Source organism: Phasianus colchicus, chromosome 10 (assembly GCF_987193195.1).
Source record: "Phasianus colchicus chromosome 10, bPhaCol1.hap1.1, whole genome shotgun sequence".
In the NCBI taxonomy this organism is placed as follows: domain Eukaryota; kingdom Metazoa; phylum Chordata; class Aves; order Galliformes; family Phasianidae; genus Phasianus; species Phasianus colchicus.
The window spans coordinates 8,999,370-9,026,165 of NC_143445.1; the positions used below are offsets into that span (position 1 = coordinate 8,999,370).

The window sequence follows — 26,796 nt, forward strand, 5'->3', positions numbered from 1 at the left end:
TGCCGGGTAGATGATATTGTAAAAGTGACTTACATCTCCACCCTCCGTTAAACAAAACTCTAAATGCCATTGCTGTTTACCCTATTTAGCAAGGCACTCAGGAGCAATGATCTGAGCTCTGATGGCCCACGTGCCCCTGTAAGCAGCCAGCAGATTTACAGGTTGGTGAAAACTGGCTCATTATCTCCAGCAGTAAATTCCCCTCGTAAAGACTTTTGTGTGCTCAAGCTGCAAATGGAGTTTGCATATACAGTAGTGAAACATATTTCCTAAATACAGTCATAAGTGTTTAGCACTCCTGATTTATTTTTTTTTTTCTCATTCCTAAATGCTGATAACTTTCCTCCAAGCCCTGCAATTGCTCGCCTTCTCTGTAAATGCAGCCAAAACAACAGAGCTCTTGTGAACCCATGTTTGCAGTCTTGTAGAGGGAGTTGGTGGTAGAAGCCAAACTCATTTGGATAACAGCAAGGGATGCAGCTACCTCCTGCAGGGCCCGTTGGTACTCAGACATAGGGCTCGCAGAGCAGCCAGTGGTTCTGCTGGCTCCCAGTGAAGACCGTGAGCTTTGCCCCACAACTTCACAACACCCCTGGGGCTAAGCTCACCCTTCCCTGCATGAATCCACAGAGCCTTGCCCCAGGGATGGATGGTTGGGGGTCTGCTGCTTCCCACACAAATCTCTGTTTGTGTGTGTGTTTGTGAGCATACTGTAACAGAAATCTGCGGGAGCTGGCATCTCATCTGTTCTCTGGTAAATAGCTGTCTGACAGGGCCACAGCAGACTGAGCTCCTGGAGACCCGCGAGCCCTTTGTTCTGTCATTTGTAGTGCAGTTCTTTGCACTCAGGCATACAAGGAAAGCACAACGCAGTTATGGCTCTGCTAATCTCACTAATCTTCTTTTAATGAATCCGTTTCAAAAGAATTTCATTTCTACTTGCAGTCAACCCAAAAAAGCAGATAGTCCTGCAGAAAGAAATCACCCCAGCAGAAAGATCTCTCTGGAGATCAGGGCTTGGAGGCAGCAGGCAGGCAGCAAAACAGATGAATAGTGATAACAGAGATGGAAATTGAATAACAGTTTACGCTGCCATCTCTCCTAAGTTGCTCACTTGCTCTGCGTGTGCCCATATGAATGAGTAATGGAGCAGAGGCAGCTGCTGCTGTCAATGGGAGCCAGCATCTTGTCGGAGCTGCTGAGGCACTGGCCTGTATCTGTGTGTGTCCTGGGAAGCATTGTGAGATGGAGGCAGCTGCCTGCAGCCTTTGGAGATGACTGCAGCTCTTGTATCTGCTGGGTGGTCGGGGTTCTGTAGTTTTCTATTAGCTCATCTCCTGACCTACATATGAAGGTCCTGTGGTTGTGTCATCAGTCAGACTCCTACATCATAGCTATAAACATCCTGGTGCAGCTGCACTGTTTTCACCAAAATCTTAAGCATGTTCTCTACTTCAAGCATAGGAACAGGCTGAAATATTTCTAGAATTTGTAGAAAATGTATTTTAACACAAGCTAAAAAAGATGCATTAGAAACAGAAGGGAACTTACCCTTTCTTAAGGACAGGACCTATTTCAAAGTTATAGGCTCTAAGACCAAGTCAAAGTCTAAGGGATGGTGGTGGTGCACTCCCATTGAGTTCAATGCAATCAGATTTTCACCGTGAATTTGTTTCTAGGTATTTATTAGAGCACAGATAGACAAGTGATACAGGCTCTGCCACAGCTCTGTGAAAAGGGAAATCAGAATATAATAAAATCAAAATATTTTTCTAATGGGAGTCAGTATTCTGTATTCCACGTGGGAAATGGCTTCCAATTTATCTCATGGGTTCCTGAAGTCACTCAGAGTATCACAGAACTTTCTGGCAACTAAAAGTCCTTGTAGGTATTTTCTATATCTCCAGTTGTAGAAACTGAACTTCAGAGGCAACCTTCAGGGATCACTGTGACCTCTTTTTTTTTTTTTCTTTTTTTTTCTTTTGTGTTGTTGTTGACTGTGTTTGTATTCTCCTATACACTTTTTTTCCATGAAGTGCCTCAGTGAAGAGCCAACCTGCCTATTTCTGCCCACAGGTACATTGCACAGCCCCAGCTCTTACTCTGCCTGTCATATCCTCATGAGAAAGCCCAGCGGAAGCCCCACCATGCTCCCACTGCTCATGTCAGTGCTGATGGCAGAACAGGTCCCTTTGCATCTCATTTGCAATCCATGAAGGTCAAACTCAGGCCCTGTGATTAGTCTGTTGGTACCAGATGCTCTGCACATCCCAACAGCCTTTGTTAGAAGGTACTGTAATTCCTGTGCTTACCTACTAAGAATTCAGAAAGCGATGCATTCCCTGCTCCTTGGCTTTTGAAAGATGTAGAGTAGTAAGCTATAAATCAAACTTTGTACTCAGAAGCTATGTAGGAGGACAAATAATCATATCTTGTCAGTCAAATGACTGTTTAAATTGGTTTTCCATCTTAATACATAGGAAGCTACAGACACGAAAATGTACGACTCGGTAAAAATATGCAACTGGCCTAGAAAAATAGAGCATCTATTTTCAGGTGGCGCGAAACACATGTTCATCAAGAAGAATATTAAAAAATTCATTTCCTAAGGACATCAGCCTTGGACTATTTAGGAGATAGGCTACTGAATAATGAATTGCACAGGCGGAAAAGTGTGCACTCGTGAGCTACAAGGCAATGTCATTTCCTTAGGAATAACTCAAATGTGCCAACAGTCTTGGTGTATGATACCTGAATTCTGCTCTATATCTGCAATATAATGGGTGAAGGATGTCTTTCTATAAGGCCACCTCTTTTGTATATTTATAAAACAATCCTCTGCTGCTTGTGGCTGCTTCTTGGAGAAGTGCTACAGCACAGGAATTAATTCTAAAATATACCTACAATCTAAAGACTTTTTTTGCACTCTAGATAGTTTAGCTGATCAGCAAGAACTTTCCCAGCAGTAAAATATACTCAAAATTTATCATGGAGATGATTAAGCGAGCCTTACTGAGTCATGCACTGAGCTGAGCCAGAAGGCAGGAAAATGGAAGAAAAGGAAATTATCCAACCTGATTAACAAATGAGTTAGCCAAGAAAGTCACCACAAAGGTGTCAGCTCAGAGATGGAAGACTCCCCAGTGCCCATCACTGTGCAGGAGGCCACAGACCTGGCAGCAGTCACCTCTCTGGTTTCCCCCAAACAACTCCATCAATCTGTCACACAGCCAGGCTGCCAATTCCCATTTATTTTCCCTGTGGCAGGTGGTGGTAGGCAGGTGATAGGGATGGGAGGCCTCCACAGCATCATTCATCATCCGTCTTTGGAGAGCATTTCAGTGAGCACTGTATTAAGTTAAAAATGTAAATGTTGCTTTTAGTGGGGTTAATGAAATAAAGATAATATGATTTTCTAGCAGGCTGCTTCTACATTGGATGAATGGGTGAAGGTGTTTGAGAATAGTATTGATTATATTGATTGCACTTTAGAATTTTCTTGGAAGGCTGCTGTCAAAACGTTGTTCCTCAGGGACTTGATCCACCTGCTACAATTCAGCTTGGTGTATCTTTAATGTTTGCACAAGTTATTATCCCCTTCGTTCTTATGTCAAGGATGATACCCACAAAAAAAACTGTGCTAGAAGATATATTCCAGTCCTTCCACAGCTGTGTGGCTTTGAGGTTCTTACTGCAGGCTGTTTGGAAAGGAGGCCAGGAGGGCTGATGGGAGTGCTATAAACAGTGTCTGAGTTTGGAGCAGAGGGAGCTGGGGTCTGACATAGCCACCTATGCATGAAGCATAGGTCAGCTTCTCAGAGGGTATATGAGCCCACCTTCAAGGATGTTATGGCCACTGCACGGTGGGGTGACTGCCAGTTGTGTTCTCATTCCTGCCCAGCTTTCTTTCTGGTCACTGAAGAGCACCTTAGGATAGAACAATGCTTTTGTTCAGCTTCAGCCTGGGCCCTCCAGCAAGCAGAGAGAAGTGGTGGCAGCCCTCAACCTGACCCTGCTTCTAGAGGGAAGACCAGTGCCATCTGTAAGATTAAGGAGTCAAGAGTTTGTATGGTACCAGCGTTTCTGTTGCCTAAATTAATCTGATGGTATTTGCAGACTTGCATACAGAATAGTTTTCTGATTTTTGTTCCTTATTCGTCCTGTACTAGTGACTGGTCATTGCTGTGAAGCTCCTGTCTTCTTGCACTTGTGTTTGCAAGAAGAAAATAAATTGACTGAATGTTGGCTCTCAGTAAATTTAACTTGGAGGAAAACAGACTACACTTGCATCCCCAAACCTGCCTACAGGGACTTAACACATCCCCCCCTTGTCATGCCATGTAAGTGGTAAGTGAGGCACATTGACTTTGTGCCTTTTAATGATTTGTCTTTGCTGTGTCTGTACGTGGTGTTCCTGGCCTGGCTCTCACATTCCTGATGTGGGAGCTCCAGTAGTGGTAGCATGTAAAGTGGTTTGCTTCTCTGCTGTGAAACTTACCAGCAGGTTGCAAAACACATAGGTACCAGGGTAGAAAATGTGTTCCTTGCAGAAGTGAGAACATTGTGTCTCCAAACAGTTTGATGCCTTCTCTTACGTCAAAGAGAAGAGAGTGAACGACAGGCATCCTTTTGAATTTAGGGGCAATGGATTTACACCATTGAACCTAAGTGGAATCTCAAATCTGAGCTGGGAAAAAAAAAAAAATCAATTTAAAGGAAATGAAAGAGATTTAATAGACAAGAAGTCACAACCGTGGTGAGGGTAGCAGTAATGTGCTGCACCTGGCGATAGGAACACAGTATGCCTCCTCTGCTGCATGTTGCAGTACCCAGCATGGTGCTGGCACATGCCTAGGGCAGGAGGAAAACAAGCCAAGAAGGCTTTGCCCACGTGCCCTCAGCCAAGGCTCTGGCAGGGATGTGTCCTGCCATGCCCAGAGGATGGCATACTGCAGTGGTGATAGCTGCCCACATGAGCCACCCACTTCAATAATCTATGGCCAAATTTAAATGCAAAGCCTCATAACTATGCCTGAAGAGATGTATTACACCTTAAGCCCAAGGCAATACAAACCTGCGAGACCCAGATTTGGTGACGGAGGTGGCATAAAGCTCATTTTCTCTTTTGGCTGCTGCTGCCCTGCTCCTGCTCTGACCACAGCACCGTGCTGTGGGCACCCACTGTGCCGGGGCTGCCTTTCCTGCTGGGATGCAGAAGGGGCTCTATTTTTAGATGGATGCCAGGAATGTGTTTGGGAAGCACATCACGGAGCTGCAATTGTATGAGCTGGGGAGTTGCCAAACAACAATTTCTGTGCTCTCCCCCCGTGAGGCAGAGCTTGGTGCCTGCAGTGTGTCTCAGTAGAGACAGGTGGAGTGCTGCACCAACCTGCTGGTCAGTGCACACTGAGTGTCTGTTATGTAGAATCATAGAATTATGAGTTTCAAACTGCTGTAATGGAGGTATTCACCAGGGTATGTTACATTTGGAGGCAGGGGTTACTTTTCTTCCTTTACTAGGGGAAAACATTGTAAGTGAGGCCGCAATTTTGAGTGTGCTGCTTCCAAGACATTTGCAGATAGCAAGTGGTTTCCTGGAATAACAGCCTCTCTCAAGAGAAATGTCAAGTGCATTTAATCAGGCACATTTAGAGCTCTGCAATATCTGCAAATGAATTATTAATGCTTTCAAACCTTTTTGAATGATCCAAAAGTCATGCTGTTCGGATCATCAGCTCTGATTCAGGGCTTCTCCTTTCCACGTTGTGCATTGGAAGTTCTGCACCTTCCTGCTGCTCCCAGCCTGAGCTCTTGCTGCTCCAGAGGCACGTGGGGAGCCAAGTAAATGCAGAGTGTGGCTGGCACCGGCTGTGTCTGCGTGGATTTGAACCTCATTTAGCAAAAAGCCCCAGATCAGTGTTGTGCACCTTGGGGGGAGATAAGGGATGTTCCAGGAAATGCAGTTCCCACACGGAACTCATAATGTCTACTCTCCAAAATGCATGATTTCCACTGAGGAAGTGGAAGATTGGTGTGGGCAGGATTAGCCCGGAGGAGCAGAGTTTGAGGCATTAGGCTTCCTGTTAGCTAGTAACAGTAGAAATGGCAGAATAATACTAGGAATTAGAGCACTGCTCAGGATGCCTGCCTTCCAGCCACAGCTCAACCGTTGGCATGTTCAGAAAGTCACAGCTGCCTCCTGTCACTTTGCCTGCAAAACAAGTGATCTTGTAGATGCTTTGAGAAATGCTGGTGACTGTCATATGTATGTGAGTCAAACTCCTTTCACTTCAATGTAGAAATACTCTTTAAAAAAATAATTGCAACAATCCAATTTCTTCAAATGAGATAATGTGGTTACATTAATTTTTGAATCAGCAAATGTTCTCATTTCATAGCCCCAGCTGACAAAATAATGGAGCCATCAAGATCCAGATGTAAACAAAACACTTGAGGTAGCATGTGACTTAGTGAGGAAAAAAGAAAACCAAAAAGGTATTAACTCTCCTGGATGCTAATACAGTGAATTCTGGTGGATGTATAGAGAATCCCTCAGATCTTCAGAAAGGTGTTTGGCAGCTTGATAGGTTGCAACCAAGTACAACGTATCTGTTTGATCTGCTTGCTGAAGTATGAGAATACTGTGAAGCTGACTGCAGCCTTTAGGGGTAAGATGCGACAGAAAGAAAGCCCCTAACAAACAGCGTGCAGACCAGCTGCATCCAGGATGCTGTGAAATTGTGGCACAAAAAAAGGAATTAAAAGTCTGCCTCTTCCTTTGCCTGAGGAAAGCTTGCAAGGTGGTCACTATTTTGTGCCTTATTATAACAACAAGCTTGGTAGTGTGTTTGTTATGGATTACATATTCCTTAATTAACAGCGTGGCTTCATCCTACTGTGCTCGTAAGCAAAGCATAAAGCTCAGGCAATCCAAGTGCAGTGGCCGTGGACGTGGGAGCAGTAAAGCACTGCGGTGTCTCTGCATGGGCAGAGCAGCTCGCGGATAGCAGCGTCCTGCAGTCAGGTGTAACTATCTGCTCTTCTGCAGGAGCTTGGGTTACGTGTCCAGAGGCAGCTATAGATACCAAGAGAGTGCTGCTTGTATAATATTTGCTCATTTCATTTAAAAAAAAATGAATAAAGCACTTTATGATGAGATTAGCTATCTATTTTCTGAGTCTGGAAGAGGAAAGGATATAAATGTTGCTTTTTAGCTTCAAAGCAGCTTGAAACCTCTGTGTAGTTCTGTTGCACAACGTGTAACTGTTATTTGAAGCTTAACAACCCTTTCCTTTTTATGAAGACAAACCACCACAACAAAGTCCCAATGGTCTCACACCCTGTGCTAGGTTCTTACAAACTGGTGCAGTTTCTTGTGCAGAAGCTTCTCTTCTGAATTTTGTTACTTCCACAGCTGAAATGAATGACTTGCCCTTCCTCTTCTCCTTTTGTCAGACTCTGCTGGCCCAGCTGGCTGTGTGGGAGACCAGGAGTGTTGCTTCTGACCGGGTCCCCTAGACTTCAAGCAGCTCATACATTGCATGAGGGGCTATAGGACTCCTGCATGCAATGAGGAAGGCAGAATATGGCAAGGTGGGTGTTGATATCCCTTCTGCTTTGAGATGTGGCTTTATTTTTTTTCCGTACAGTCTCTGAAATAACCTGTTCCCTTATGAATGGATTTGTACAAGACTTAAGGATGCTCCAATTCCTCAGACCCTCAGCTTGTTCTCGTACCCTGATTTTTCCCTGTGCTTGCCTTGGATGTGAGCCCACAGCTGCCTGGGGCTTTGGGGAGCCTGGGGCAGGGAGTGCTAACGACTGTGGTAGAAGGAAAAGGAGACTGATGGACTTAAAACTGCTATTGGCCATGCTTGACTTTGTTTCCTCTGTGTGCCATCTCAGTTGTGTCCCTGCACACCTTATAGATGGAGGTATGGTATTGCTGGGGTGTTTCAGGAGCGCTGTTTGAGCCTTACAAATCTTTCAAAACCAAGGAGATTGATTAACAGTAGGCATAACAATAGCACACTGTTAATAACTGGTGTAAAACATTGTAGTTTGGATGCAAACTCATACACTGACTTAATAAACAACATGATGAAAAAAAAAGCCAACCTTAAAACATGAGCCCTACAGACTGCTGGCTTTGTTTTCTGCTTGAGGGAAACATCAGGTTCTCTGAGTCAGGTTCCTAAGGATACCCTGTGCTCTGGGGACCATTGGTAGCACTGGGAAAGCTGCAGTGCTGCAGGCATCGGCACCAGGGAAAGAAAGTGCCAAGCCCACATGCAGCACAGCACCAAGACCCAAGGGTTGTGGTAGATGCCATCTAAAGCTCTACCTTGGCACAAAGGAGAAACTAAGGTCGTTTCTGCAGAGCAGTTTTCATTACCATCTCTTCAATGCTGCTGGGCCACCATGGCTGTTGCCTGCCACTCTCCTCCCAACTGCCATAGCAAGCTGGGCACCTCATGTGATGCTCCTCAGGGCTCACTTCCGTGGAGAATGTGGTGAGGATGCTCCTTATTAAATCCACCCTCGTATGTCATCATTGAAAGAAGGAAAGGAGAAGAAAAAAAGGGAAGGAAAAGGAGGAAAAAAGAGGAAAGGAAAGGAAGGGAAAGGGAAAGAGCCAATGACAAAATTATTGCTGTATTTTCTGAACCTTTTCCTGCTAATTGGTTTGCATTTATTTAGCCTGGTATCCTGCTGGTGCTCAGCATTTGTGTTGAACAGCACATCTGCATGCCTGTTGGCCTCCATGTAGGCTGTGAGTACCCAGGGCCCTATGTAGGCTCCTAATGCATAGCAGCCAGCTGCAGGACCTGACCCAGCACAGCCTCTGTTCCCACCACGGGCTCACCCAGCCCTGCACAGGGCAGTGTTGCGATCAAGGAGGATGACAGCATTAGGAATCAAAGTGAAAATGAAATGCAGTGATTTCACTTCACCAACAAGCAAGTACTCCTTGAAAAGCAACAGGTTTGTCTTTCCTTCGAGTATAAAAGCAAAACTCACTCCAGTAATTTTTTTCAGTTCTCTCCTTAAGGTTTTGACTCATCCATGTAACAGAGAAATGAAGAATTTTAATGTGGTCCAAAGCAAGAGCTCTGGATGAATTACAATCTGCAATTGCTCCAGGTATTTGTGACACTGGAAATGAACTCTTATTTCTGCAGCCTTTGTACTTTGCTTCATTAGACATTACCTCGCCAAAAATCATCCCCACCCCACTTAGCAGAGATGAGATGCTGAAGAATACCGCAGGGAGAACTACTTTTAACCATAATCCTGGAAATGCTGATGCCTGAGTTGTCCTAGTGAAAAACATGTATGACTCATGGAGTTACACAAGCACATTTAGTTCTGGAAAGTAGCTGTAGCTTTTCCAGAACATCCCCTACAGTTCTTGGCAAGAGCTTGAGAGACCTTTCACACGTCCAGGATGTCAAGTAATGTAGTGAATGATAAAGATCTGTATGCTTATGTGTATATTTAACCATCATTTAACAAAAAATACTTTTATTAGACAAGAAAGGGATATTATCATCAGTGTTAGTTCTCTGCTTGCTTTGCCTTGGGGCTTGTTTCTTTCTGCATTGTAGCCATTGTGAAAGGTGGTAGGGAATCTATCTGTAGAAATTCCCCTCTGCTCAGATAAGAAGATGCAGTTTGGTATTATTTAGAACTTTCTATAGTTTGTCTTAGCTAGAAAGATCATTTCTCTTCCCCCCACTGCCAAGAGATACAAAGTCATTAGTTACTTGGGGCTCAGTTTTCAAACAGTGTAGTGCAGTTACTGGTTGAGTTCACTTCTGACTTCCGCAAGATCTTCAGGTACTCGATACCTGGAAGATAATGCCAGTCAGTGGTATTACAACCCAGAAAAGAAGAATTATGCCACTTAATTAATACATGGTAAAATAGCAGACCTTGGAAAAAATTTTGTAGAAGTAAAAATATGTTTCAGCTTCTAATTTCTATGACTTCATCAACTCCTAGAAAGAAACACAGTCTGTTGTCCAGAAATAATTTATTCATTAACAGTAAAACACTGAATAGAAAAAGCCTTGTAAATAAAACTATATATATAATGCTTTATTTTTTTATTCGATACTCCACAAAAAACACTACAGACAGTAACAAAATAATCCAATTAATCTTAAAAATTTCAAATGATAATTGTCACTCTTCATTTATCATGTTTTATTAACAACGCAAAGGTCATTTGTTTACATATTATAGTTTTACTTGATTTCATTAAATTGTTTCTTAAAACACTTGAAGCAATTTGTTATTTGCCCCATAATTTATAACATACATAAGTATATCAATAAACAAGATAACAGCTCTGAGAAAGATATGCAGACTGTTCAATGGTAAGTAGTCTACCAGAAGTTGTGTAGTGGGAGAGCGGGAGTAAATCACAACTGAATTGGGATAGAAGTCAACACGTGGGAGAGAAATCATATTTGGAGAACAATTACATATTTTCCATTGCCCGTTTAGTAATGTGATCTCTTTCAAGCTCTGATTTCTCCTGTTTTAGATACTCCAGCACCTTTGCCAGCATATCCTCGTCCAGATACTGCCTGTTTTGCGTGTCATCGGTGTCCCCAGCCATGGAGAGCCTTTTGCTGAGCGAAGCCAGCCTCGCAGCCTCCTGTGGTCCCAGCTGGCTCAGGTGCTCTCTGATGGCCTGCTCCAGCCTCTCGTCTTCCTGCAAGTCACTTTCAGAAGCTGGAACGGGAACTCTTTTCATCTGGTTTGCGTTGATAACTTCGGGATATTTTGCCAGCATCTTTGCCAAGTAATCAGCCAGCTCTTCATCCTTCTCATCCAGTTTCTCATACTCCATTTGTCGCCTTTCCAAGTCGTTAATCCACGCAGATTTGGGAACTGGGCGTCCTTTCAGTCTTCTGGGAATGTAAGGCAGTCTTGGCAAATCATTTTCTTGATTAAGACGATTTAGTAAGTAGGAGGGATTCTGATTACCTAAATTGCCAGTTCCCAGAAGGCTGACAATGTCTTCAATATTGAGGTCTTCAGGTAGACTTTCTGGAATTGCATTAAGAGGCTGCTTCATGTACCCATTTTTAGAGTTTACAGTATTTTTAAATATGTCACTCTGTCCTAGATTAGTTTCAGTGATCTCATCGAGGTCTTCTGGGAATTCTGCTTCCTGCTCAGCTTCCAACCTTTCACTCTGAAGCTGTTTTTTCTCCCCAGCTTTGAATATATCTATTAAATCCTCTGGAGGAATTTGTAAATTCCTTGACATTTCTATTAACTGAGCTATAGACTGAGGGTTAAGTTGCTTGTCCAAAACTGTGGCTGCTCTTTTCTCCTCAAGCTCTCCTCCAGTCCTTAGTTTCCTGTTTCCAGTACTGCCCATCAGCCTCTTCAGGTAGTAATTCATTAACTTTGAAACATTCTCTGACATTTGATCTTTATTCTCTCTTCTCATTTCATCCTCAAGGAAGCTGAGTTTCCCTGACCTCTTCATTTCATCGTCAACTTCCTCTTCATGTTTGTCAATTTCCTCTTTGCTATCTTTTATCTCTTCCTGGGTTTGGCTTTCCACTTTTTCTTCTATGGGATTCCAGTCTTCTCCTCCAACCACATCTTCGTAGGCAATGTTATTTACTTTATACACATCATCTTCATCATCTGCATACAATTTCTGGTCTTCATCCAGCCTCTCCTTCTTGTGATTACTAGGTCCTGCCATCTTCCCCAACTCCTGAAACACTGATTCCAGTGTAGCAAGACTTTGGGGTGTGTATTGCTCCTCCACTATCTCATTGGTACGCTTGAAAGGACTGTCTCTTGAACTGTCTTCATAGTGGCCAAGAGGCATTTTGAGATATTTTTGCCACCTCTCAGGCCACTTGTAAGCCTCATAATCATCAGTTACTCCAGCTGGAAAGCTGTTATCCGAGCTCAGACCATAAAGTTTATTTTCCTTTGTGCCAGCTTTTGACTCCTTCTCAGCTTGCCGCAAGGCTTCCAACATAACCTTGACCCACTGAGACTCATCTTCAGTCAAAGAATCCCTTACATTTTCTGGTAGGTGAACCTGATCTTTGTTTTCTTTCTGTTGCAGGACATATGGGACATTTTGAAAGGAGTTGTAATCAGGGATGCTTTCTCCCTTGTTAGCTTGCTTGCGAAGATCTTCTATGTATTCCAAAGCTTTGATCATATCAGGATTTGGGAGCCTCTGTAAGTTTTTCATTACATAGTCTGGGTCTTTTTGAAGCAGCTGATACTGCTGGAATGAAGCTGCATCAGCCCAACAGATTAGGACAAAGAAAAAGGTGACAGCACAGGCTGCTCCAAGCTGGATGGTTTTAGTTTCTGCCATATTTAGCATACTTCCTTGAAATAAAGAAGAAGAAAAAAATAGATGGTTAATATATGGAGACAAACTTAGCAATCCGAGAAGCAAAATAGAGACTGCTATTTTAAACTGAAATGCATTACGAAGAAAATCAGTATAAATGGAGGACATGTATTTTGATGGAAATTTATTTTGAGGTTTTCTGACTCTTTCCTATGATCCCTCAGTTAAGTGTAAGCTACTGATTTGCAGTGCTAGAAACATCTGTATGTGCAGTTTTCTTTACAAACACCAGTTTTTGTGATGGCAAAGCCGAAATACAACATCAGAATCGCATACAGCTCAATGAATGCTCATAGAAGATTCTAGATATCATTTTGATCATTAAAATAAAAGCTTCAAACAGTAAAGTCAGTATGTGCACATCAAAATACAGCTCAAGATATTAATATTAAGACTGCATATAGTATTATTTTCAGTGATTGTTCCATAGGGCATCTCATTTTCTGAATGAGTAATGTCTCTTAATGGTGCTATACTGCAATAAAATTAATGTAATAAAGTGGAGAACATGGCATATGAAATGACTTGCAGGTTTATTTCTGTCATTATTCTTAGTGTTATTACCTCCTTTTGTGCTATTTCATTTAAAAAATATATTATTTGTATTGCAATTGTATTTACTTAAGAGGCTCTCTGAGTGATGCATGAAAAATCCCCCCTATATGAAGGAGAAGCTATAATTTACCCTACAAGTACAATATAATGTTACTGAAATTTTCCAAAACTGTTTTGGAAATTGACTCAAGTTAGGTTCTGAGTGTTGATTTTGTTCATTCATTTGTTGAAACAGGTCCCAGGACAAACAGAAGCTTCCCGTTGGCGTAAATATAGAATATAGCAGTAGAAACCCACATCTAATCAGCATGTCCAGTTTGTGACAGCCAATAATAAACTGTTTAAAAGAACATACTTGGGAAAAATATGCATCAGATTAGATTAACAAAGTTACGTCATTGCTGCATATGAGGATAGAGCTGCACAAGCCCAGTCTGCAGGGAGGTGAGCACACTCTGCACTGTGAAGTGAAAAATTGCAGTCACTTATTTCCTAGGAGATGCTCAGGAGCTCATACACTGGAGCCATGAGACAAATGAGACTCTTTCCTGATGCAGTTACATTAATAAACTAAGTACAATAATGAGAAATAAATGGTAAACATAGAAACCACTTTGCTTAATGGGCCTGTTTGGGCTCCTATGTTTTTGGCTTGGTAAAACCATCCTGTCAAGAACTTGGTGATTCATGTCAGACTGATAGAGAGCTACGTATACAATTGTTTATCCACTACTGTAAGTAGAAAGTGAATATGAATATGCTCATTTCAGCTCAGTTGTACGTTTTTCCACTGCTTTTGTGCCTAACATAATGTGACTTAACTGAGTAATTAAAATAACATCAGTTGAGAGCCACTTATTTTCCTTTGTATGCCTGAGCGAGCTAACAGCCACAAGAGCAAGCCGTTTCCCCAAACGTTTATGAATACTCAAGTCTGTATACGTTTGAGAATTGATTTCATAAAGAATTAATTCAGAACAGCTGAGTGGAAAGGTGTGCCCTCTAGGTATGTGTTTGCCCTGAATCAAAGACAACACATATTGTGTCATAGACAAGGCACTATTCTGTATTTAAACAAATATGACTCAGGGCAAGAGGGAGAGAGCAGAAATAGAAAAATAACAAGGAAAACGTTATCTACATATTGCATACTGTAGCAAATAAATGTTGTTTGTTTTTTTTGTTTTTTTTTTTCCTGTAAGAGCGAGTTTGATAAAAACAGGAGAAACTCTGTATTTTTTGAGGAAAGGAAGAAGGTAGAGTTGTTCTGTAATTATCTACCAGGCACATCCCATTAGGAGAGCCCAGGAGAGCAACCTCCTTTACTGCACACAGTTATGTATTGCTCCATCCGTTGTTAGAGTCAGCAGCACCCAATTAAATCTCAAAGGCATGTAACCCAGTGAAGTTCTGTTTACCGTTCCATGAAGATGTTGTTCAGAGGAATATTTCCTTTGCAGGAATAACAAGACATTGGTACTAATGTAGATAGTTGGAGTACATTTGTCTTTAGATCAATCCTCAATTCTAATTTATTGGTAGATTATATTCTGAAGCCTTTGTCAAATGGAGCTGGAAATCATTCTTCTAAAAGCTTTAAGTTCAGGTCATAAAATGTCATTAAATATACTGCTTTATCTGGCAGTTAGGGACTCCTCCCCAGTCTTTCAGGTTTCAGTTTCAAATTTTTGAGAAAACAGAAGATGTTTTAGAGTACCTTTAGAATACAGAATAAAACATTCTTACGTCTCTCAAAGGAAAATATGCTGAAATGTTTGGTCTACAGATGTGTAATTGTGAAGCTTGCATAGATGGGGAGTGTATTATTTCTTCTCTATTAGAACCCAAGAAGCAGTAAAATCAATCTCTGTCCAGCAAATATACAAGTTTCTCATTACAAAATAAAAAGATTTACTTCGCTATTTAACATGAACAAAGGCAATGCAGACTGACATAAGTTCCCCGGAAAACAGACAAAACAATAAATCTTTTCTGGGATGTTTCCATGGCAGCAGCAATTTTCTCTTTCTCTGATTCAGATGCAATGTTTCCAGTGAAAATTTGCTATGAAAACTCGAAACCTTTCCTGAAGATGAGTCCTTAAGACTATGAGAGGGAATCCAGCTGCAGTTTTCCATAAAGAAAATAAGGAAATACAGCCAGCACTTCTTCTCCCATTTACTTTGGCAATAAATAGCACAACTGCAATAAAGTTGTTTTTTTAAAGCCTATCTAAGCCTTTATCCTGTGCAAGGGACTCAAAGCATGAACAAGATAAAAAGAAAGGGGGTGAGGAGGAGGGGAATAAAAACAAACAAACTACAAGCAGTTCTGAGCAAAGATAATGACTGAATGCACATGGAGAGCTAATCAGATCGTCTCTGCATCCAAGGTAACCGTGCATCCTGTATTTTGACATGGCCAAAGTGCCATACTGATGAGCCGGCGCAACTCAATGCAATCACAGAGACGTTACGCTTCATCGCTTCAGTCTTTGATAACAGAATAAACAGATTTATAGGTCTACAATATATACATACACTCAGTTATCGCTGCAAACACCAGCTACAACCCCATCAACTTTCTGCTGTCACTCGTGTTTAACTTAATCTGTTTTTCGTCCCTTTTTTTTTCCGATTCCTCCCTAAGCTTCACTGAGCCCGTCTCTGCCAAGATTGGGGCACCCAGTTCCCCAGCCCCGTCGGCCCCGGCCCCTGCCCGTCCGCAGCCCCTTACCTGCCAGCGCCGCGCCGCCGCCGCCGCCTTCAGCACCCGGACAGCGCCCGCTTATACCGCCCTCGGCGCGCCTGACGTCACCGCGCTCCGCTCCGCGCCCCGCCCGAGTGGCAGCGCACCGCCCAGCAGCACGGGGAGGAACGGGGCTGTCCCGGGCGGGGTGGGGCTGCGGGGGGGATAAAAACAAGAAGGAAAGGAAGAAAAAAGAAAAAAGGGAGCGGGCGGGGGGAGAGTGGCGAATAGGGGAAAGGAAAAGAAGGGTAAGAAACGTGGGGGAAAAGGGAAAAGAAAGGAAGGATAAAAATGTGGGAAAAGAAAAATATGGGGGTTAGGAAAAGGAGGAGGAGGAAAAAGAATAAAAAGAAAAAAAAAAAGGAAAAAAATCGAAAAATAACAACGTGAAAAATTAAAGAAAAGGGGGGAAAAAACAGGAAAAAAAGGGATGGAGAATAAATAGTGAGATGAATGCGAAGGTGGGCGTGAGCCACGCTGCAAGGACGGGTGCGTGCAAGGCAGCCTAGGGTGAAGTTTGGCACGCAGCTACCTCGGTGGCGATTTTTTAAGAGCCATCGAGCTGTAGCACGGTTATGCGACAGCACAGAGGCACGGCATGGGACAGCGGGTGCAGGCGAGGCCAGCAGTGACCCCATGGGGACTCTCAGCTCTGCAGTCCCCAGGCACTGCCTGTGGGTCACAGTGTGTTCTCAGCACTGCCTGTGCAAAGGGCAGCAGTTGCATGTGAGATCGGTATGGCGAGCAAATACCTCTGCCATAAATCAGGAGGCATGGCGTGAAACATATTTCTTCAGCTTAGGCTCATTCCTTTCTGTTCCAGAAAGCGTTTTACCTTGTTTTTTAATGGGTCTCCTTTTCCCTCAAATAAATCTTTTCTGACAATTTTGACCTTTTGCAGCACGAAATGGAAAAAACAAAACAAAACAAAAAAACAACCCCCCCCCCCTACACCCTAGGATGAATGTACCTTCTAAAGCAGTAAATGTTAGGAAATTAAACTGACAGAAGAACAGCAAGGTAGAATTCATAGCAGCTGTGTGCACGGCCAACAGGACTGCCCTGGCTGCGTGTGCTGTGGCAGAACTGGAGGTCAGGCAGCCTCTCCTCAGCACACGTGGAGCTACCAGGAAGGTAAAGGGCCATCTTCTGTCTGTGCAAAACCCTCAGCACCTGCAGGTGGACACGGCTGATGCTGGCATTTCTTGGTCTGCTGAGAAAACAGTCATCGAGAAGAGAATAGAAACAAAAGAAAGAAGAAAATGTTCAGTTCAGAATGTCAAGAATTCTGCTGTACCTCTGCTTGTGCTTCCAGTGGACTCTTTTTCATGCATTCTACAACGAAAAGCCTGAAATTTATCTAGCAAGTTCTTTTGCATGAAATCATCGTGCTGCCCCCATCCATCCATCCACCCCGACCTCCTGCGTCGGCACGCATCTCAGACCACACTGATTAATTGGCACATCAGTACAATTCCTTCCTCTGTTCCTTAACCGCTCACTTGAGATTTGCAGTGTGTGAAGGCAGGCAGATGCTTGGCTCTGCTCTGCTCTGCACGGCGATTTTGGTTTCAGTGGGTAGAATTTACAGAAGGGTATCCATAACTGGGCTGTCAGTTTCATTCCACATAAAAACCTGAACTTCACACGGACATTGTGCTGTTGATCGGATTCACATAGGCCTAAAACGAGGGCCTTAATGAAGGTACCTTTTTTCTTTTTTTTTTTTTCTTTTTTTTTCATATTGAATGCATTGCTTCCTTTTCCTTGGAATGAGTCATGAAACAGAAAATTTGATCTGAGTTGTCATTAGAAGTTCCATGGCATTTTAAGGAAGAGTAAGATCACATTACAGCATCTCTGAAATTTAGGTAATTGCATTAGAACCAGCTCAGTATCAACCTCTAAGCCATAGGAGCTTGGCAATCTTTTTTTTTCTGAATTCATTCTGACCATATTGCATCCTCCTGTGTGTCCTGGGAACAGAGCAGTAATAAATGTGGCATTTGCTTTGAGTGGCTTGCCCTGTCACATGCTCTGCCTTGCACAGCTGCATGTCATGAGAAGCTAGAAGTTAATTAAACCTGAATTCTACATGTTCACGATTTCATTCCATTATATGCAAGAACCAAGGCATTGTTGCAGGAAGGATCATCACTGCAGTCAGTAGAGGCAGGGGGAATCCAGCCCTTCTACTTTGCCATACTCATCTTGATGTCCATCACCACTACGGCCAATGCAGAAAGAGAAGCCAGGCAGCTTGGAGGAGCTGTGTCAGGAATGCTGCTGGCTGGTGACAAGGTGAGGTGGGCTCAGTGTCCTCATGCTCAGTCCCAGCAGAGGGGTGGTCACAAGAACCCTGGCTCTGTCCGGCCCATGTGAAGGGAAGCAGCAATGAGGATGGCTATAACCATGCAGGAATAATGCTATTGGGCTGTTAGGTCTCTGTTCTCTAAGCCCAAACCAGCTTGCACCACTTGCTTCAGCTTCAGCTCTCTTCTCACCTTATTGCTGCCACCGAACAATCAGTAACTGCTTAAAAATAAAGCAGGGTTTTGTCAATATTGACTTTTCCCCTTCCTCTGTTTCCAGTAGCAACTAAAAATAATTTACAACTCATTTACGTAGCATTTCTTACAAAAGAAGGGCTATCGTCATATTTAGAATTCATCTTTCATCTGACTTGATTATCTGCATGTATTCTGACTGTAATGAGAAGGGGGAGGTTTTCTTCCGTCAGAAAAAAAGTTCATCTATCATCACAGATACAGATTCTTTCAAAGGATTTTAATTTTAAAATACTTGACCTCCTCTCGGGACCAACATTAGACTTGTTATTTCGTGCTTATTTTTCACACTTGGGAAATCAAGCATATTTGTACGCAAATACTTTATGCCTCCCTAAATTTAGTCCATGCTAAGCAGCTCAAATTTCATAAGCAAAGCTGGAAGGGAAAGAGATAACGGCGTAAGGAAAGTGGGGGCTCTGCAGTGACCCCATCCCGTGGGTGCTGGGGCTGCTGAGTGCCTGGCGGGTGGTGGGAAGACTTGGAGGTGAGGTTGGCCATCGCTTGTGGTGGGAGAGGAGTCAAGAAGCCACCGAAGGGAGAGTGGAAGACAGCAAGTGAATCAACAGGGCAAGATCCTACTGCTGTACTTGTTCCAGTGCAGCCTCCACTTCTATTACCATGAACAAGAATAGCAACCCACCAACAGATTGAGGCGTGTGTCTTCTCCCATAGGCGCCACAGTATTTTTATCTGCAGGCCTCTCCCACACACACATACTCATGCGTTTCCTCCCGTGGAGTTTCAAGGATCTTCACCAGCCTGTGTCATCTGCTTACCAACATTAGCTGTAAAAATACCAGCAGAGCAGGCAGGGTGTTACGTTCAGCAGCCGGTGAAGATCAGGAGTCTGCTGGGAGCCGGCTGGATCGAGCTGTCGTGGTGTCAGCTCTGCGTGCGTCAGCCGGCAGGATTTAAAGTCAAAACACACATAGTGAGGGAGGAAGACAATGAGAAAGTCTGAGTCATACTCTGCTGAGGGTGAAGAGAACAGATTAATAGACAGCAAACATGAATGAAACCAAACGGCTCGTTTTAGTCATGCGGCTCCTTCTTAAACCCGAAATAGGATTTATTTTTAGTCACTGAGGATGAAAAAAGGTTTTCTTTGCACTTTGCCAAAGAGCACTAAGAGTTTTAATTAGCGTGGCCCAGGCTCTGCTTTCCTTGGCAGCTGGGCGCAGGCACAGCGGGGTGCTCAGGGTGCAGCAGTGCCCCAGCTATGTGTCACCTACGGGCTTACCGTGCAGATCACTTACCCAGCACCTCCTGGTGCTTCAGAGCTGCTGCAAGGAGCCAGGCCTGGCGTAAGAAAATGGGAGAGTAGGGCCCACATATTGTAAGTGGGAGAAGGAAGAGAAGGCAGCACAGCTCCCACTCGCAGCATCCAGGCAGCAGAGGCCACAGCATCACACATCCAGCTCACAGGGTGCTGCTGCTGCGGAGGGACGCAGTGCAGCCTTGGTGTCTGCTGGCCAGAATGGCCTTTGGTTGGCCATGGAATCTGGCACGAGGAAACACAAAGGGAATATGGGGGAGTGAACTAAGTTACAGCCACAGCAGTATGCTCACCTGTTTTTGTGACTTTTCATTTTAAATAAATGGATAGAAGCAATTTCACAGCTGTGCACAGGGATTAGTTACATTATTTAATCCTTTGCTAAATCATCTCAGCAATTCTGCTCTATAGAATCTTCACAATCTTGGGGCTAAGCCATTTCTATCCCTTAATTACATCAAAGCCTCATTAATTTTTGTGTTAATCACTCACAAACATGGAAAAGTTCTGTGATTTTGGATCTCCCTGCCTCTGGCAGAACACCTCTTCTTTGTTACCTGTTCACTTATCTGACAATGCAGGATAGAAACGAGTAGCAAAATTACCACCCATTAACCCTCCTTTTTCTTACTCATTTTTTTGAGACTCCATCCATCCTCAGAGCATGAAGTCACACACCTGCACACCTAATAGAGGCAAACATCCTCCCCCCGAGCCATTAGGGCAACGGATGCTTTGGCAACAGCAGAAGCAAGAATCTATTTGCTAAAGCTATGAGAGCAATAAGCCACACTCTGCTTCCTTGTCATAAAAGGTTATCACCATTTTCTCTTGCACTGTCTTTGCAAGCATTGTTAGTTTTCATGGTGCCACTACAGAATTTTTTGTGGCCATAAGTCTGTCCTTCTTTGCCTAGTGTGTGCCTATGTAGGTTCCAGCTCTACCGCTACAAAAATTTATATAGAGCTGGGTCAAAATCAAATATAGCATTTGGTCACGAATGTGACAAAAATAGAAAAAAAAAACTGACTGCAAAGCACAGTACAGAGCCAATGGTATAGAATTTCTCCCCAAGGAAAACTTTTAGCCAGGAGAGGGCAAATAGATCCCAAACCACCAAATTATCTCACATGGATAAAACGGGGACACTTCATGACGTGTCCAGTTATCCGTATATTAACTTAAAGGTTAATTCAAAACAAACTGGAGTGCTCACAGCAAAGAGAGGACATAAATTCACACTGTCTCATGTGCTGGCAAGCTAGTACCATCAGCATTAATGCTGAAGGCTTAAATTTTGGGGCTGGGCCATACTGACTTTGCATTTCAGGATCTACAGCCAGGGAGAGCCGGCCAGCATCACAGCAGGTGTGTCCTGGCAGGCAGGACGTCAGCACAGCAAATTTGTCACCTCACAGAAATTCCCTGGTCTGTGAGGGTTTAATGCTGTTACCAGGTGTGCAGGAAGCACGTTCTGAGCAGCAGAGAGGAGCAGACAACTCACCACAGGCATGTCACAAAAGCGCACGTGGGCAAGCTACTGCGCCCAACGTGGGATGGGACCCCAGGGACGGGTACAGCTGGAAACCTGGGCACAAAGCGCCCCATAATGCCTCAGAAATGACTATGCTTAATAATCATCATCAGGAAAATATAGCATTTATCCTTGGTGGTAAACCAGAAATATTTTTTCTGGGACTTCTCCCCCCCCGACACAGCACTGTGAACATTTGGTAAGCGCTTCTTGCTATCACTTGGTCCTGAAACGCTCTCTTGGGTTAGGGATAATGCTAGGCAGGCTGCTCTTCCCCAGCAGAAATCAAAACACTAGCATTGCCATCAATTCTCCAAGCAGGCTGAGAGCTAAATGACAGCTTGTAACACTTCTGCAAGCTGGGAAGAACATTTGCCTTGGACCTCTGTGCTGTTTTAGATAGCAGTCTTGCATTTCTCTCAGCTATCAGAGACTTGACTGGCAAGTAAAATCCATATAATTAGGAGAAAATGCTGTAATTTCCTCCTAGAGAAATCCTGCCTGTGTGCTACACATGGCTGCTAAGTGCCCTCCCAGTCCCAGGTTGCTGCCTTGCTCTTCTGCCAAGCCCTGGGCCACTGCCTGCTCCTAGGCTGGGAGACCAGCATTGGACTGGGAGAGCTCTGTGCTGGGCAAATGAGCCATCCTTACCTTTCTGTGCTTGTAAGGTGCATGGAGAATCCCAAGAAGGGCGAAGCATGGATCAGGTTTTCCTTGTAGGATCTTGAAGAATGGCAGTGGGACTGCAATGCTCTCCCAGCATCGATGCCTCCTGTAATTCAGGGAGAAAAAGGCTACAAAAACAAATAAATTAAGGGAGAGACAAATGCCCAGTGAGAATGCAGCCCTTCCACCACCTCATCTAAATAAGAGTGCAGACAGCTTATGGCTACAGGCATAGCTGTGCACTCCCAGATTGAGACCAAAATAAGACTCTGTGATCGAAGGCATTTTTTTCTTGCCTCATAATGGAGGAGTAGCATTTAAAAATGAAATATGTAGAAGGAAATAGGGACAGCATATTCGCTGTATTAGCAGAGATTAGCACAGCTTCTTCTATAAAAATATTAAACCTAAGCAATTTTTCCAATTGAATGAAATGTACTCAAAATGAATCATTTGTGTCCGTGTGACAGAAGGCTTGTCATGAAAACAGCTGCTTTGATGCTGGGATAGCAATGCAGATTCAGAAGTGAAATGAAAGAGACAATGCCAAATTTGCACAATCTCAACCCAAATCTGCAGCATCTTTATTCTGGAAATTTTCTCCTGGATACACTTAAAAATCAAGCATAAACTCTATAGATGCTGTATACTTGTGTTTGGCCAGTCAGAATCTGCCAATAATGCTCTGGCTGCAAGAAATGCACTTCTCCAGCAGGATTTATTGGCTTCCATCTGAAAGAGCCCTGGCTGAGAATCTTTCACTTGGAAAAAGCCTTCACATTCACACAGGGCATTATGAACTGAGTAGGAAAAACTGACTTTTGCTGCCACAGGCATCAGTGAGCATAAGAACTCAGGTAATACTATTTTGACCTTGCCTGATGCTAGTGACATTAAATTACATGATGCTGCCAGTATCTTCCCCAGTTCTATCCTTGTTCCACATCCTGCAGTTTCAAGACCAAGCAGGTTTCCCAAGTGAGGGACAGCATGCAGGGACAGAGCCAGAACTGCTCATGGGAGCCAGGCCCCCTCCCTTTCTACACACACTGCTGTAATTTTTCTACCTCTTCTATTTCACCATCCTAGGAAATTGCTTAGCGTGTCCCTTCCTAAAACTAACCCAGTTTTCAGGGATGATCTCTTGAGGTGGGAAGGTCTGGGTCAGTCTTTCCCACCAGACTTGTAGCACCAGATTTTTGGAGCAGTCTTGCAACCCTGTGCTACAGCCAGCACCCACAGCCATCCCACCAGCAGCAGGTCTGCATGCACAGAGGAGACCAGAGCCAGGAGCATCTCACAAACATGACCTGCATCCCCCAGGACTTAGCAGCTACCTTCCAGAAAAGGACAGGCATCCTGTCATCTCTACCTATCACATTTGGCCTGGTTTGCTCAAAATAAATTATTTGTAATTCAAGGCAAAAAAACAATTTGTTGCAGCTATTTAAAATCAGGTCACAAAGCACTGCAATGAATTACTGTCAGGATTACCTAGAGCGTGGTTTGCGTGTGCTCCTGCGTAGATATGTAGTCAACAGGGAGCTTTTTGTCTGCCTGTGGTTTTCCACTAGTACATCTCAGAGCTGAATCAAAAGACCAGATACCATCTGGCACTGGAGATCTTGCCTGATGAACTAAATGGATTATTGACCATCCAGGGAGGTTTTTGTTATCTGTTACACAGAAGAAATGTGAAGGAAGAACTGCAGCCCGAGGAGACGTGGTAGACACTGGGAAGAGAAAGAAAGGTCTCGGTTCTCCTGGATACAGCTGCAGTACACCAGCCAGTGCAGCTGAGAAGACGAATGCTCCTCTGGAGACTACATCTAGCGAATCTGAACTGGAAAAAGCAGATGGTCCAGGGGCTGAGGCAGGAATCTTGAGTCTCACTTTCAGGATCTGTGCCAAAGGGGTGGGGTGGTAATTAAGCTGATGAACAGTGATATTAAATGTATGAAATGAGGCTTACAATATAAGAGATATCTTAGCAAAAATAAATTGATGCGAGAAGCGTAACAGAGTAAATCCCAGCATAATTAACCTGTAAGGAACCAGAAATGCAGATCCTGCTCCTAGGAATGAATCCATACACAATAATCCACACACCACACACATACAAAACATCAGTTTTCCCTGATTTTTAACCACGAAGCAAACAGCCAAATTATAGCCATGTATTTGTTTTTAAAAAGTGTTAAAACAGGAGGGTTGGCAGTACATGGTTCAGATGCATAAAACCAAACTCATTTGTCTTAATAAAAATAAAACATGCTTATGTGTTTTGAGAAGTCAGGGTTTGGAGAACGATGGATGGCCTTTAGCTAAGACTTTAAAATACAATTGAAGATTCTTAGTTCTGGTTTTATGTTGCTACTTTTGACAGCCATGGTTCAGAGACTGTACCGACAGCAGCATCAAGACAGCATCAACTTGGAAACAAAAAAGAACTGCAGAGGCTTTTCTGTGCCAGTGGCACCAGACAAAACAAAACAAAACCTCACTCATAATTATTAAAACAGTTCAATCAGTGTTCTTGCCAAAACTGACACTTTAAGAGAAAGAATCTCAACAACAAAACAAAAAAACACCAACAGATAATATCTTTCAGGCACTCAATTCATAAAACAAACATGCAAATTTGATTGCCATGTGGATCATTGAAAGCAACATCTCTGCTGGTATCTACAGTTCACTGATAAATGTGGTATCTTCTCATGGTAATATTGCTTATTATCTGAAGACTACTGTGACCTACAGAGTAGCTTTTGATTTCATACTTTGCATTGTGCTGATGTAAGTCTTAAATTCATAAAGCGATATGAATTTTAATAATGCTGAGCAAGTCTTGCTTGACATATCAGCTGCACTAGCCTAAAAAAGATGGATCATCAGATAACAATGTTTACTTGAACCTACAGAAAAATACCTCAAAGGAATTATTTTATTAGGTGCTTGGGGTATTTTAGACAGAAAAGTATTAATTATTTTTTTTTTATTTATTTTTTTAAGTTTTTGAATCCTTTGGTAATGAAGATGAAATTTCTGGGATGACCCTATGTCTCAGTGAGCTCTCAAGGAATTTCAAGAATGGCAAACCATTTCTTTCCAAAATTTATTTACAAGTGTTGGATGAGTGTAGAACTGTCTTGCATTCCCACATACACCTTTCTACCTTAGAGACTATAGACAGCTCTTAAAAACCTGAGGCAGTTATGGTATAAACCAAATTCTAATCATAAAATAGCATCCTAGAAAGAATCTGAAGTTCTTTTTTGCGCTTATTTATGTATATCCTCTTCATTGTATAAATGGAATTGGTAGATGTGAATGTAATTAAGGACAAGCATAGTGCATGCGTGGATGCGGGGTGGGGACAGTAAAATCCACATTTCACAGACCACCTTAATGATGACACTTCCTAACACCTAATTTCTCTGCAACCTTAATTCTCCTTCATCACGTTTTTGTAGTTTTCTCTACTGTGTCCAAGAAAATGAAACACTGATTAGGACCAGAAGAATCTGCTGTGAATTATTTATATTTCAGTATCGCTGTTTGCACAAGGATTAAGCCATTACAATAGTCTGAGGGAATACACATCATCTTTTGTGTCATTTCTTCTGGTCTGACTTAATTCAGATTAATGAATAGAACCTATACACCTAAGTAGGAATCCGTCCCACTTTTTCACAGAATCACAAAATGGCCAGGGTTGGAAGGAACCTCAAGGATCATGAATTTCCAACCCCCCCCTGCTACATGTAGAGCCACCAACCTTCACATTTAATACTAGACCAGGCTGCCCAGGGCCCCATCCAGTCTGGCCTTGTACACCTCTAGGGACGGGGCATCCACAACCTCTCTGAGCAGCCTATTCCAGTACCTCACCACTCTCACTGTAAAGAACTTCCCCCTGACATCCAACCTAAATCTTCCCTCCCTCAACTTAAAACCATTTCCTCTTGTCCTGCAGTTATCAACCCTTTCAAAGAGTTCCCCTCCTGCTTGTAGGCTCCCTTTAGGTACTGAAAGGCTGCAATGAGCTCACCCCGCAGCCTTCTTTTCTCCAGGCTGAATAAGCCCAGCTCCCTCAGCCTGTCTTCTTTTCTTCCATGCTGATTGATGGTGCATAACAACTTCTTGCTACAATGGCATAAGTCTTTCTTAAAAACCGTTCTGAAATACATAGGTCACTCTGTAAGTACTGCCACCTATTCATTTCCATGGAAATGACAATGGATACAAAGAGCACAATAACATTATTTGATAGAGAAAATTCTCATCTGCTTTTTTTTCAACATAGTCACGAGCATTAGCTCAGCATTTTCACCAGCAATGAACAAGAGCCTGCATCTCATGCTCATCAAAATTAGTGGAAGTGATCTGCTGTCGTCACTGCTGAAACTTACCACCCACTGCCTCAGTGACACCCCTTTGCTTCATATGCACTTCCATGTCAGACACCATTTTGTCAAACTGCCCCTCTGCTGCCACCTGTCACATGGCAACAAAATGTAATGGAATACTGGCAGAAAGGTTCAGCCTCTACTGCCGTACCACCAACATCTGCCTCTGATGTCATGGGCTCACATATTAAAATAGGAGGTATTGCTTTCCATGCAGCCCTCGTATTTTAAGAAGATTTGCTCATGACTCAAGAAAAGTAAAAAAATAAATAAGAAAAAAAGACAACAGCTTCCATCAGAATCAAAGATGCTGCAATTTATGTGATTGGTTAACATTCATGATCTCATAGAAGAGCTTTTTGTTATTCCTTTTGTAAAACCTAGGTCAAAGGTCCACACCACAAGTGGAGAGAAAGACAGCTGACTGTAAGACTGGAGAATGAAACAGAAATTTCTAAAAGTTGTGCTCACTTTTGTACTGACGTATTGGCAGCAGAGCATTAGTCAGACAGCCAGAGAGTTCTTATTTAATATAAGGATATTTGCATGCACTGCCTGACTACATTTTGATTTGAAGCTTAGTAAGGCAGGATCATTCTCTAATAATTCTCTAAGCAAGTCAGACTGAT

The 26,796-nt window shown here is 43.1% G+C and overlaps 1 protein-coding gene and 1 long non-coding RNA gene across 8 annotated transcripts in view; one reads left to right on the forward strand and one right to left on the reverse strand.

The window, feature by feature from the left end:
- Nucleotides 1-9,141, forward strand: part of LOC116230927 (uncharacterized) — a 34,871-nt gene extending 25,730 nt beyond the window's left edge. The window contains exons 6-8 of one of the 2 annotated variants that reach the window (XR_016469442.1): nucleotides 2,077-2,290; nucleotides 7,456-7,593; nucleotides 9,040-9,141. This is a non-coding gene — a long non-coding RNA (uncharacterized LOC116230927). The remainder of the gene's footprint in view (nucleotides 1-2,076; nucleotides 2,291-7,455; nucleotides 7,594-9,039) is intronic. The other variant, XR_004167326.2, reaches the window with a different exon arrangement.
- Nucleotides 9,142-10,106: 965 nt separating this feature from the next.
- The window catches only part of SCG2 (secretogranin II), a 31,047-nt gene continuing 14,357 nt past the window's right edge, over nucleotides 10,107-26,796 (reverse strand). For 2 of the 6 annotated variants that reach the window (XM_090147226.1, XM_090147227.1), the window contains exons 2-5: nucleotides 21,744-21,864; nucleotides 16,683-19,783; nucleotides 15,701-15,866; nucleotides 10,108-12,384 (exon numbers count right to left, since the gene is read on the reverse strand). In XM_090147226.1, the coding sequence (XP_090003352.1) occupies nucleotides 10,487-12,379 (1,893 nt within the window). In that variant the 5' untranslated portion in view covers nucleotides 12,380-12,384; nucleotides 15,701-15,866; nucleotides 16,683-19,783; nucleotides 21,744-21,864 and the 3' untranslated portion in view covers nucleotides 10,108-10,486. Of the gene's footprint in view, nucleotides 12,385-15,700; nucleotides 15,867-16,682; nucleotides 19,784-21,743; nucleotides 21,865-23,252; nucleotides 23,380-26,796 lie in introns of those variants that run through there. The other 4 variants (XM_090147225.1, XM_090147224.1, XM_090147229.1 and 1 more) reach the window with 4 other exon arrangements.